Source organism: Pocillopora damicornis, chromosome 11 (genome assembly GCF_964200805.1).
Source record: "Pocillopora damicornis chromosome 11, jaPocDami1.2, whole genome shotgun sequence".
NCBI classification, from domain to species: Eukaryota; Metazoa; Cnidaria; class Anthozoa; order Scleractinia; family Pocilloporidae; genus Pocillopora; species Pocillopora damicornis.
This window is the reverse complement of record NC_142680.1, coordinates 13438717-13453228: the sequence shown is the minus strand read 5'-3', so window position 1 is coordinate 13453228 and position 14512 is coordinate 13438717. Positions and strand designations below refer to the sequence as shown.

The 14512-nt window shown below is 38.2% G+C and overlaps 1 protein-coding gene across 1 annotated transcript; it reads left to right on the top strand.

Moving 5' to 3' along the window:
* The first annotated feature begins 2936 nt into the window (after nucleotides 1–2936).
* Nucleotides 2937–14270, top strand: LOC113682491 (matrilin-1). Its single transcript, XM_089187912.1, has 3 exons — nucleotides 2937–3046; nucleotides 11680–12018; nucleotides 13030–14270. Exons 1-3 carry the CDS (start codon nucleotides 2995–2997, stop codon nucleotides 13278–13280), a joined length of 642 nt encoding a protein of 213 aa, XP_089044038.1. The 5' UTR covers nucleotides 2937–2994; the 3' UTR covers nucleotides 13281–14270.
* The last annotated feature ends 242 nt before the right edge of the window (nucleotides 14271–14512 follow it).

Below are 14512 nucleotides of genomic sequence, written 5' to 3'. Positions count from 1 at the left end.
GAAATATGGAAAAAGGGGGATTTAAAAACTAAAAAAAAAATAGGCCTGTATTTTTAGAAAGGAACTCACGATGGAGTCTTAGTTCAGAAAAAATGTTGTCCAAGCAAGGAACCTAAAGACGATTCCGTGGGATACGTTGGCAACTGTGCGTAGCATTGGAAGGGATTGTGCAGCAACGTTAACAGTGCATTCAGTTCTGTTGTTCTGTTGTGTGTCGTTGGCAAGTACTATTTCAAATTGTTCCAGTAAAGTTTAAACGTCATTATGTGTTATGTGAAGACCATAGAGCGATGTTAATTTCAAAATAAACCTTACGCAAGGTAGGAAGTAATCGATAGATTTTATGACATATTTCATGGTTAATCGCACCAAAACGAACGCTTCCTTTGTATCAACATTACCTAAATCCATTTGTGATAAACTGGCGGCGAAAAAGCGATGATCTCTCACCAAAATCGTGTATTTTCCGCGTCGAAACAACCTGGCGCAATCACAAAGATCCGATTACTGGCAACTCATATGTTGCTTAGAGATACGGGAAAAGGCAAAAATTGCAGGCATTTCAAGAATTAATGAAATCGTCGTTTTGCTTTAACCATGGAAAAATGAAAGCCGGCCAAATGCTATCATAGGCCTGCCACAGAAAAGAACTACCACAAACCACTTGTCTGATGACGTTAGAGGTTAAGGTCGAACAGGACCCTATGGTATTCCATGTGGTTATTTTTGAAAATTCAATATGGCGGCGTGTGACGAACTCTGTGGACAAATTGAAGACTTCGTAGTTATGAATTTTACCTAAGCAGTATGGGATATGAACCCATGACCTCTGCGATACCAGTGCAGCGCTTTACCAAATGAGCTAACAAGCCAAGTGGGAGCTGGTCATTATGTTGGTCTCAAATAAACCCATAAAGTGATAAATAACTAACTGTAAATATATGAGAATCAAATGTGAACTGCGGATTACAGATGAATATGGAAGCGATCTTCGCAGTTATGACCACTATCTAAGCAGTAGTGAAAATAAGGCCACCCTTTTTAATTGCTGATACGCAGCCAGTACTGATAAGGAGTTACTGAAACAGAGCTACTATTATAAAGCTATAAATCCTGATACAGATCTATGCACTTTTACGAAGGTACTGATATGTAGCTACTAATACACGTGTGTGGAGGTCGTGCCGAATAGGGCGTGGCAAGGAAATCTCTTTTGACAAGCTGGTGTTAAAGGGCCAAGGGGACACTGGTATCGTCGTTTTTTTTTTCCCTCTTCATGATGCACGTGTTTATCAATGCTCAGATCCTGTGACAGAGAGTTCAGAAGAAGACTGGGACGATTCGAAGATAGGCATTTTTTAATGTTCCGAGCCTGGGAACGTTTACATGCCACCCCGACTGACAGGGTAACCCTAACCAGCAGACCGGGCAACCTGCCAAGGTAGGTCACCCCAACTATCAATTGCAAGTAAACGTGATCAATATGAACAGGACGGTTACCCCACCTGGGTGGGTTACCTCTCCTACCTGGGGTCCCTCACCTCCATGTGAACAGGCCCTCAGTCGTTCAAGCTTCTTAGCGTTATGCTCTAGTAGTTTGCTAACCTACAGGCGTTTTACAAAGGGCGAGTTCACATTAAGAAGCTCGCGATCGTTTATTCAATTGGCCATGTTTTTTTGATAGAGGCAGTGGGTAAGAGGGTGGGAAAAGGGGAAGACTTCACTCCCCCACCCATACCCACTCCTTATTTCTTACCGTCGACCTCCCCCTTGGTACAAATTTCTTTCTCTCCCCAGGCTTTCGCTATCATTAAATTAAAAGGTGGCGGCCATAATTTTCGCTAAGGAAATACTGAACGCTCGCTGGCCCAAATTGTACCTGCTCTGCGGCTAATAGTTAGCCTATTGACGTATACTGTTAACCGCTCTACTAAAAGTGTTCGCTAATTCGGAGTCGAGTGTTCTGGACGCCGATTAAGCTTTGGCGATTATCTCTGTGGCAGGAATGTGTTCTTAAGAGCTACACCGAAGTTCAGTCCTTTCTTTGGCTGTCTCAGCATCGCCGTAATAAGGTAACGGGTATCCAGTCAACCTTATCGTCTAGACTAACTATGGTGACTAAAGCGACGCAAGAGTACTACTAGTGGCATACGAGTGCATACGAGTGACAGACGAGTACATACTAGTGAATACTGATACACATGAAGGAAGTTTTTTACTTATTTTTGATCTATTTATTGCTTTTTTTTTTCTTTTTTTTTTTTGTTAACCTGCATCAGGTGCTCGTGGTGTTTTAGTCAAAGTCACAGAGACATCGCAGAACTTTAAAATCTCTTTATCACAGTGAATGGTCAAAACATCGTGATCCACATCGGTACTGATTATAAACGAATACAAATTGGTCAATTGTTCTTAAAGCAAAAATGGTAAGTTACAGGTTCAAATGAAGAAAAATTGAAACAAATTGAACCAGTTTACAATATTTTTCGTTTACCTAAAAAACTCTAGGTCTTTCATTTCCTTTTTTTTCTTTTTCTTTTCTTGTGTATCTTTTATTGTCTTCATATGTGCAAGCGATTATCTTTGTGTTCTCTTGATATGTTTTGTTTCTTCATTTCTGTCATATTTCCAGCGTGATATAATAAAGTCAAATTTTATTTAGTTAAGAAAAAAATAACCCGCGTCGATTAACATCCGTTATCTGCAGGTCAAAGAAATATCTTGTGTATGCATAAGAAAATATAATAAAATAAAAGTGTGAAAGTGTGATGGGGTACCGTTTGGAAAAAATCAAACAACCGTCCGTCAATGAGACCAGCGAAGCCGTCATGTGAGACCATAGACGGAAACAAAGGGAGTCAAAGTAGTCGCCTTCAGACACTGCCTCGCTTTCTTGGGAGCCATGAAAATTTAATCAGGTGGTAAACTTTGTTTATTGAAACGCGGAGATCGGTTAAAATTCAACCAACCGTTGGTAGAAAGGTGTCAATAGAGATGAATTTTACTTTGTTTGTCATCTTTGTTATTGTGGTTCACTGTGCCCAAGGTAAGCGATACCTACAATACATTGTAAGTGATAAGCAAAATCGAATAAGCGAGATCTTCGATACTTACTCCCTCTTTGTATCTTTTAGCCCTTTATAGTGTAGAAGAGGTCGATTCAAAGACTTGACGCTTCCAGTAGATATAAAAGGGGAATTTTAGTACATTTTGAAAAAAAAAACTTGATTTTAAGGCAACTCGTAAATCTAAACCTGATTTTAAGTCAAGCTTGAAATCAGCCTCAATTAAAAACTTTTCTTGAACGTTTTGGAGGCAACCTTGATTTCAAGGCCACTGGAGAGGGTGTGAACGATTCTCTTGTCGCGCCATCGGGGTGTTGATTGTTTGTGTGAAAATTTTCAAATATCAATTTTGTATCTTCTCGCAAAGAAGTTGTGATGTGCCTTGAATTGTTCTTCTGTCAAAAGAGAGTTATCTAATCATTGTGAAAGAAGATTGGCGTGAGAACAGGTACCTGATTTTTGTGAAGCCTCTTTGAGACATGTTAAGTTATTCACCCTTTCAGAGATAAGTTTGAAAAAAGACTGAAAGAAATTTCAGGGAAAAATATCTCACGTTTATTGATGTTAACCGATTATTCACAGAGGCGCGCTTTTTTGATGAAACGTTTTTAAACAAAATTCACCTGTCCATTTTGTATCTCACGTTTATTGATGTTAACCGATTATTCACAGACGCGCGCTTTTTTGATGAAACGTTTTTAAACAAAATTCACCTGTCTATTTTGTATCTCACGTTTATTGATATTAACCGATTATTCACAGACGCGCGCTTTTTTGATGAAACGTTTTTAAACAAAATTCACCCGTCTATTTTGTTTTTACAAAAGCCTGCGTAAAAACATCAGAGCTATTACAGAAACTTTTTTACATTAATTTTCACAAAATCGTTCACCGTTGAAAACTTGTCTAACACGTGCGGGTTTTTCTTCATTTTGAAACGCTAATATATGTCAAAAATCCTCAGCGTCTTCCATTGTCAAATCTTTCGCGTCGGGGTAATGATCAATAGTTCTTTCGATAAATCCTCTCAAACGGTTTACAAATTGCGGAAACCTCTTGTTATTTATTTTGAAAGATAAATATTCTCTGTCGTTACAAAACTGAAAGATAAATATTCTCTGTTGTTAAAGAACCAAAAGATGCATCTTCCACTTGGCTGATTGGTTAAATTGAAACGACTCGTCATGTGACTTAAGCATAAAAACTGTTGATGACAAGTGAGGAGATTCAAAATCTAGACAAAAATTCTAAAGATATTTTTTTCTTCTGAATTTTTGTCTCGATATAAACAGAGAAAACCCGTATGGCCTCTTGTCAAATTCAAATCTCATTTCGTTAATTATGTTTACGAGTTACCCGATGATACGGTAGAGGTCGGATTGATTTAAACTGAACTGGTATCAGCATTCTTGATTTAATCGCTCTGCGGCTTCTGGCTATAAGAGCTAGGGCCGCTTGGACCGTAAAGCGGTCCCTGGCCCGAAGGGCTTCATTACTTGCTCTTCTTAAAGTGCTCAACCATGAATATGGTGACTCCCATTATTGGAGGCCATGCATTTTGACCGAGAAAGTTGATCACTGATCCGGCAGTCTTGGAAATGAAGCCAGTTATTGAGCCTATGAGACCTGGAAGAATATCCGAGATCTTACTTCCAAGAGTCTTATAACCATCCCCAGCGCCTTTGGCAACAGACTTCAGGCCTCTTTTCAATGCGCTCACAATCACTCCAATCGTTGTTCCGACTGCAAGTACAGCAGCTGAGGCTATGAAACCGTAGATCTTGAATGTTTCTCGCTTAGTGACGTGCTTTCTTCAAGTTCTTCTAAATTTTACTATTCACAAAACTGTCCTCATAATAAAAAGTTTGATAGAAGTCTCGCAAAAAATAATTTCTCATACAATTCGATGGTCTGAAAGATTCTCCTTCAAACAAATCTTATGGTAACTGTAACAGTATAAAATAAATAAATTGATTTGGCTCAATCTTTTAAGTATCTTCTTTACATCGCAAAATTATATTATCATAGCATTGATTAACACAATGCAATAAGAACTAGTATAGCAAACCTTTGTGTCAGAAGGCCTCTGAATGCTAAGAATGGGAATATCAATTCACTGAATGTTTATCTCTGACAGAAACTTAAATGTGTGTAAAGGACTGGCATTGTTGAGATCAGTAGCTGAGAGGAAGTATTTCTGTTCTCTTCCTTTAACTTCATTGTCTTCAAAGACTTGCGATTCAATGGTTGATACATTTCTTCAGCTCTTATCTAAAGCATTGGCTCATTTTCTCCATGTTGATGAAGAAAAACGTCTGAAGGACTTGAATGATAACTTCATGGAAAAGAGAGAATTTGGAATGATTGCTGGTGGATTGAGTCTGAAGCATGGAAGGTACATGGCAATCGCAAGTGCAGCTCCTCTCACTCCCTCACTCAAATTCTTTCAGTAGTAAGTGTCGCTCTCTCACTGGTGTTATACTCTTCTCATTTACAAAGACACTGCTTTGACAGAAGAACTAACCAAGGCACACCACGACTTCTTTGCGAGAAAATACAAAATTGATCTTTGAAATTCTTCACAAAAACAATCAACACCCCGATGGCGCGACAAGAAAATCGTTGAACAGAATCATTCGAGATGATGATATTCTCACCGTCTTCAGAACTCACGAGTGAGATATTGTGAATGTTATTCACCTGTGAAAAATTATAGTTGCTCTGAAATCAAGGTTGATTTGGAAATGTGCAAAAACTGTCTTTTTGAAATCAAAGTTGATTTCAAGATTGACTTGAAATGAAGGTAAAATTCATGAGTTGCCTCAAAAATCAAGGTTGTTTTCAAAATGTGCCAGAATTCCCCTTTTATATCTACTCTTCCTTTTATTTTTTCCTCAAAGTAAAATTCCTGAGAAAAAGAGTTTAGCCCGCTCTGTGTGAGACAAACGGATGAATGGCGTAAATAATTCAATATTGCTGAAAACTTCCAAGATAAGCGATACCTTTTGTAGTGAAAACCAGATAGCGAAACATAGCAAATTTTAATCTTTGTCGCTGTCAGTAGTCTCCCAAACTTTTCTTTACTAACCAACTAGTTTTTTACAGCATTAAGCTCCTGAATTTGTTTTGGATCTGCGACTCAAATTCAGAATTGTTTAACAGAATAAGTAAACATATCTATTAGAGTTTCTACTTTCAGTTTTCGGGACCGTATGAATAAGACATACTGTGCTCCTTTGTCTAAAAAATGTTCCACCAGTTGTAAAAATTGATAACAAAACCAGTAATAGCTTGTGAGCACGTCTTTATTATCAATAGCATTTCTGAACGAGCGTTTCCTCGCACACGGGAAGTTTAAGGCCTTTAGCAACCCGAGTCGGCGAATGTCTATAAAACACAAATTTGTTCCTCACACGGGTTTTGAGCAAGAAGTATGTCAATTTCAACAATTCGTCTGTTCCCGAGTGTGCGTTGGATACATTTATTTAATTGTAAAATTGTCTGTGCTTGCCACTCGAAACGTAAATTATCATGACATCTTGAAAATCTGATTAAGGTTTTATTTTCCTGCTTTTTCCATAACTCAGTGCAATTTGTGAAATACAGAAGCTACAGCACTGTTTAGATAATTTCATAGCTTGTTTTTGTGACCACGTTTCAGACTCAAGCATCGCTTAGAGCCTTTGGATTGTCCAAACTTTCATCTTGTCTCAGGTTTTCAAAATGTAAGGTTTGCAGATTCCCTCTCCTTCACTTCGTAATAATTTTCTTGAATTCCTAAAACAAGAAAATACTTCAAAATGCCAAACATGCCTTGAAGTAGAGCTTAGAAAACTTCAACAAAGATTTTGGGAGCAAAAGTGTTTATGGTTTAAGAAATATTACGGAAAGCTGGTCGCCATAAAAGATAAATATTAGCTGCTTTTCTCTCGTGTTTTATCGAATATACGTCTTTTGTTCTTGATTTTAGAATAGTAAGCCAAAATTTCATATAGGTGAAAAAATGGTGTGATGCTGTTATTACTCAGGGTAGGAAAATAGGAAAATGTTGTCCAAGAACTTAATGGGAGAACGGTGACGGAAATATAGGAAGTCAAAGCAAGGTCTATTTCAGACTATTCCGACATTCTTACTTTGTCAAATGACTTCTCTACTCACGAGCAAATGCTGTTTGAACATGTTATTCATACCATCTGTCGGCCATCTCTTATGATTATTTTGGACCAAATGTGACCTACAAATTTTTCATACTAAAATATAGTTAGGCTTCGGTGGTGGAACCATTCAATGATCTTAAGTGACAAAGCGAATATTAGCAAACTTTGAACTCGCCAAGGACCCCTTGGTATATAAAAATGATTTAAATAAATGCAAGAAAAATTGAAGAAAACCTCTCTTCACCTGGAAAATATCGCATACCTAGATACTTAATCACAATTAGTTGATTATGCTTTGAAGAAGTCAATACGAAGAATAATGATTCTTATACTTGTTATTGTGATTTGATGTACGCCTTAGGTAAGCGATATCTTCAACGTATTAGCAGCTAAAAAGCAATGGAGAATAAGCACGATTTTGGAAATTTGCCATCCTGTCCCCATTATTGAAAACTTGGCAGCTTGATAACCGAGAAAAGCTCCGCGCTGAAAAATAAAAGCTGCCGCTTTTGATTGCTATTCGCTAAATTCATTTCAATTCAAATTCAAATTGATCGCAGTAATAGGCCCACACATGTAAACTCTTGTGAACTCAAATTACGTTTATAATGGATTATAACCCACCCAATAATTTTGGCGCAATTCTATTGGCTACTTTTCGTCAAGGAGTGCAAAATCACCAGACAGGTATCACGGTAATAGCCCCATTGTACGTGGATATTTGTCCTCCGATTATTTCCGTCGAAAAGAAACAAAGTCAGCAGGAAAAATACCAGCTCAAGAGTTTTACTTTTTCATTTTTATTACCTAACATGAAAGAAAAACGAAGTATTTTTTTAGTGATAGTGATAGTGATGGTGATTGTCAAATTAAAAAGCTCCGAGAAGTACAAAAGGGTAAAAAAAAATTGTTGTCAACGAGTAATTTGAAAATTACTGGAAGGATCATAAAATCAATGAGGCCCATCGGGCGGCTAGCATTTCCACTGATAATTCCCGTTCCTTTCCCTCAAAGCTTCGCTTCTCGGAAAAATATTTATTTCTCGGACAATAAAAACCAAATACGATACTCAGAACAACTTAATGTAATTTACTATTGTTAAAATAATTGGATCAAGGCCATTTTTCACCCTGATCACTCTCATTTGCACAACCAAACTATTGGCGGAACAGTTTTTTAAGTAAATGAAAAATTGGGTTTCTAAACCTTTTCTTTTGTTTTAAGTCCTTAAAAAATTAGCTTTACGAAGCATTTCCTAGGTATTTCAGACTTTTTAAATTAGCCATCACATCTCGTTCTAGCATACTAAACACCTCTACTGTTTGATGATTTTAGATATATGAAATTAATATATTTGCACTGCGGTGAAGAGATGAAATTAAGAGATCCTCGCAGCTAAGAACACTACTGAAACGAGTAGTTGAACGAGTAGTTTTCAGTAGTGTTCTTAGCTGCGAGGATCTCTTAATTTCATCTCTTCACCGCAGTGCAAATATATGAATTTCATATATCTAAAATCATCATTCATCACCTGGATGGTTTATTTGGACCCAACACATTGACCAGCTCCCAGTTGGCTTGTTAGCTTAGTTGGTAGAGCGCTGCACCGGTATCGCAAAGGTATGGGTTCAAATTCCGTACAGGCCTGAATTTTTTTCAGGTCCTATTTTCAACTACTCGTTTCTGTAGTGTTCTTAGCTGCGAGGATCTCTTAATTTCACCTCTAATGTTACTAAAACACTATTCTTTCATTTTCTGAAGGTTTCTTTTTTCGGTTTTGAAGAGAAAAAAGTCATGATTGAGCCAATTTGACTCGTAACATGTATAAATAGCCCCTCCATAGGCACATGGATTGCTGAATGTACGCATCAAGAAAATCGGATCAGCTTAGATTGCAGCAGGCTTTGTTAAATGATTTACAATGACCGTCTATGGCTACTTTGGAACAATGGCGGAAACAGCTTCAAAATACACGCGGGATTTTTCAAAATTTCCGATTATCACACGAGCGGCAGATTTAAACCATCAGCAAAACTGACGATAAGACAAATCCTCCCCGTGGGGGTGATTCTGGTAGATTTTTTAGGATGCAAATAGGCACGGAGGGGTGGATGGTGGGGCGACTGTAGCTTTCGTATCTGAAGTAAAGAGATGTCACTGTTTTTTCCTTTTTATTGCTTAAAACTGGCGAAAGATATATTCAATTAGAGGCTCACTGTGCGATGCAAAGGTAATTATAGCATGTGTAACCTGGTATTAACGTCCGAAGCCTAACGCGCCGTTGAATCATATAGAAGACTATCGTCATTTGCTCGATTGTTTAATGTGCGTGTATTTAAATTTCGCGCTGCGTGAATAAGATTTTGTTCCTGATGTGCGCAAAAAGGTTCCTATTCTCCTTCCTCTAGCGTGTGATTTAAACCTGGTAATAACGTCCGAAGCCTCGCGCGTCGTTAACTCATGTAGGTTCACGGGTATCATTCCCTTTCCGTATTTCAATTCAACGAAAGGAGTTAAAAAAAAACAATGGCGAGTGGAAATAGTCGCACACGCTCGTCAATTTCTCCCATTTGACTCGACTGTTCAATCCGAATTTATTTAAATTTCGCGCTTCGTAAGCACGAAAAACTGAATAATCTCCCACAAACAACAAAAACTTGACAGGCGAAAAATTCACACCCCTTGGTTCGTTAAATGCCGCCTCGCTTGATTGAAAACAAACAATGAGTCATAACGTTCGCTTTCTGCAAAGGGAATATTTGGGAAAACTGTTGATAGCTTTATAATTTTAATAAAGGCTGTTAGAATCTGCCGTAAAACTATGTTAGTTCGAGCAAGACCTGTTTTTTTTTTCCGAAAGAGAATATAGAACAAAACAAAAAAATTAGACGAAACACTCACAGGGCGACCGACACTACAGAAACTAATAGGCACTCCACATCTGTCACGACTACAGCTTCTATACCCTACATCAAAGGCACTTCTGAGGCTATCGCGCGGATCTTACAACCTTACAACATTCGCGTAGCTCACAGGACTATAGCTACTTTACGACATTTGCTGACCAACGTTAAAGACAAAGACTAACCCAAAAACAGACAGGGAGCGATTTATAAGATCGAATGCTCCGACTGCCAGGCCTCCTACATTGATGAGACTGGTAGAAACCTTAACACGCGACTAACTGAACACAAACGAGCAACTAGAAACGGCGATGTAAACAATCACATTTCTGAACATCACCGACAAACTAATCACAGAATCGACTGGGACTCTGCTAAATGCTTAACCTACAGTACAAACTATTTTCAACGACTGACTCTGGAAAGCTGGTTTACTAACTTAGAACAGACGCCTCTCAACAGATGTCAACAATTACCAGCACCTTACAAGCGACTCATTGACGACGTGAACAAACCGACAAACAGACCGACTAACAACAGACGGATCGAAACCGATCAATGACTGTTAACAAACTCTACACGAGTCTTCCAGCCAATCACATCACGGCTAAACAGACCAATCGCGTTCAACAGACCAGACTTTATAACATCATCAACTGACAACTACTCTTCACTTGACTCTGAAGATGACTACCGCACAGGTAGTCGAAACGTCTTTTTATATCAGTCACCAAAAACAGTTCTTTTCAGAATTACACTCACCCGGACGATCACACTACACGAACTACTGATACTCCTGGGTTCAAACCATCAACTTTAAAACAAAAAATTCGCAAATTCTCCATTGTGAGACTTGTGAGTAAAAATATCACACCCTCGTCTTGCCGCGCGTTTGATTGAAAACGAGAATAACTCAAAATAGATGTTATCTCAAAAACTAGAGAGACTTACTTTTAAGCAAGACCTGCTTTTTTTTTCAAAACATAAATAAAAAAACTCGCACCTTCTTCATTGTGAGACTTGTGAGTAAATATATATCACACCCTCATCTTGCCACGCGTTTGATTGAAAACGAAATTAACTCAAATACATGCTCTTGCAAAGACTAGAAATCTTTGCTGTGATCAGTATATCTTGCATCATCAACATAGTTACACGAATTCGGCGTTTTTGCAAAGAAGGATCCTCGTGTTAGGTAAAAATGTTAGTTCCTTCCCGAATTACTCAATCAAAGTATTTTTGTATTGAAATATTTGAATCTAATCCGGAAGAAGCCATTTTTTTATTAAAGTAAGTGTTTCTCACACGGATTTTGAATAAGCTGAGGTATGTCAATGTTAAGAATTGATCCGTTCGCGAGTGCGCGTTGGATACAGGATGGTAAATAGTCAAAGAGGAGAATCCTTATTTACATGTTTCACACAATCCTGGACATTAGCCTTAGCAGTAATTGCTAAATAATGCTTTGCCTCTCAATGAGAAATGACTTTTAACTGTCAATTACTATTTTGTTTGATGTTTTTCTGAAATTACTATGTCTCTACTTTTGAATAGGAAAAATAGAGAAATGCGACCGAAAAATTGACCTGGCGGTCGTTTTGGACGTTTCAGCGAGTATAAATGATGAAAACTTCAGCCTTGCAAAGAAATTCGCCAAAACACTTCTAAGACGATTCAGAATCTCCAGAGACAACGTTCGTGTTGCACTTGTGGCTTACTCAGAATCGGTTAAGATCTACTCCACATTCGAAGACGACCAGGAGGAAGAAGGGCTTGAGCAAAAAGTGAACAATGTCTTCTTTGAAAGATCTTCCACGCAGACATCGAGATGCTTGACAATATTAAACGGTCATCTGTTTGTGCAAGAATCTGGGTCAAGAATCAAGGAGTCCGGTAAGTCTTCTAAGGAATAACATGTCATTGCAGGTCATAGACAAAAGAAAAGATAAAGAAATCGACTTGACTTCGCCCACGGCACTGTAGAATAGGGAAGGAGTATTAATACAAGAACAAATACAATTTTGGCAAGTAACAGGATGAAACGTCTTAGCGACGGTCGAACCGTTCTAAAAAGATTATCTTTCTGTTATAATACTTAAATGCTAGTTTATGTAGCTTTCCTTTTTCTTTTGTAGAAAATAGATTGAAAGATGTATCGGAACAAGCAAAAGTTCGTAAGGTTCACAAAATCATGATAAATAACGTAATTTGCTTACATTTCAATAGATATGAATATATGGCCTTTACGTTTTGTAGGATATTCATCGTGAAACGTCTTCAAACGTTTGTTTTACGACTGATTTCAGTCATCGTCACAATAAAAACTATAATGTTAATAATTGACTATGAATATACGAAAATCATTGGCGTGAACTGCGGATTATTCATTGCTTCACAGGTTTATTACAAACCAACAAAATGATCAGCTCCCAGTTAGTTTGTCTGCTCAGTTGGTAGAGCACTACACCGGTGTCGCAAAGATAAGGGGTTGAACTCCCGTGTGGGCCTGTATTTTTTTTTTCAGGTTTTATTTTCCTTACTGATTAATTAGTATTCATTACTATAAAGACTCATGTATTCATTTAAAGTGTTAGAGTTCCACTCCTCCTTGGTAAGACTGTGCAAGACTGAAGTCATTATTTTGAGGTTTCGGTGACCATCAAGCGAAGCTGATGTTTGTCGCAGAGTCTCCAGAGTAACTAGGGCGAGTTTAAGGTTTTGTCAACTCACGGACGATATGGGGAGAGAAGTTTCTACTGAATTTGAACTTGAACTATAGAGATTTGGACGAACCTTTCGCCTAAAAATTAATTTACAATAACGTTTTTTTACCTTTGCCAACAATGTTCTGGTTAGAAATATTTTAATAGACTTGTCTTTATTTTTGTCTTCTGTTCTTTACAGATGTTAGAAAAGTTGCTGTTGTCGTCACGGATGGATTTAGTTTCATCGGACCCGGAATGGCAAAACTGAGGGCTGATGAACTGAAAAACAGAGGAATCGAAGTGTTTGCAATCGGAATTACCAAAAGAATGGGGAACGACGAGTTGATAAATTTATCCAGCAAACCTGTCCAAAAACATTTCTTGAGGCTAACCGATAAGGATTCAATCGAAAGAATAACTGATAACATTGTCCAAGAAATCTGCAAATAGAGAAACTGCTTCCCTAAAATTTAAATAAGAAAGAAATTTTGGTAAGGTAGGTTTTACAGAGTTCAAGGGACAAAGTACTGCAACATGGTCAGATATGAACCGGTCAATGACTGGCGCATTCTTGATGATGTCATCATGTTTTCTGGTGATGACCAAATCCAGGGTGTAGCCGCCCTCATGTGTCGAACCCTTCACATGCTGCTTTAAACCCATAGATACAGGCAAGTCCAGAAACTCGCAAGCGTTGGGATCATTTGTATCATTTACATGATGTTCAAGTCCCCAGTCACAATTAACGGCTCAGGCACTGATATGAAGGATTCCAGATATGTGGCAAACTCTTCCATAAAAGTATTCAGAGTCACTGGAAGCTGAGCAGAACACGGTGGGCGATAAATAATAGACAGCGTAGCCCGGAATGAATTCGAACTTAGGCTCCATTCCGACAATTCAAACGAGGTTTTCTCTCCGGCATCAATTATCTTAACTTCAATGTTCTCTCTGAAGGGCAGACCCGTTCCGTCTCTTTTGAGAACGGATCGATTATGGTGCATAGACTTATGCGTGCCAGGCGGGATAAATTCAAGTTTTGCCACAGTATCATTAGCATTGAGCCAGGTCTCAGTAAGAGCAAACAGATCAGCACCAGATGAAAAAATATAGTACAGTAAATCAGCAGACTTGGATTTCGTCGATCGAACATTCACCGAGCACAGTGTTAGTGGTTTAACTATACAATCATTAACAGCAGCAGACGACAAAGGCCGGCCAGTAACAATGGCATTGTTTTCAATGCTTCTGCAAGAGGCGTCAAAATGAATATTTAATTCATCCTGCGAAGGAGTCTGCAAATGACCACCATTTTCTGAGCCACCATATCTTTCCTCAGCAAGAAAACGAACTTGAGTGGAATTAACTTGCTGTGAAGCCTGTAACTCCAATGTTCTTGCCTTGGTAGCTTTTGCCTCAATAAAATATAAATCATCATGACGTCTTGAAAATCTGATTAAGGTTCTATTTTCCTGCTTTTTCCATGACTCATTGCAAGTTGTGAAATGCAGAAACAAAAGCACTGTTTAGAGAACCTCATAACTTGTTTTTGTAACCACGTTTCAGACTCAACCATCGCGCAGAACCTTTGGATTGTCCAAACTTTCACCTTGTCTCAGGTTTTCAAAATGTAAGGTTTGCAGGTTCCCTCTCCTTCACTTCGTAATAATTGTCTTGAATTC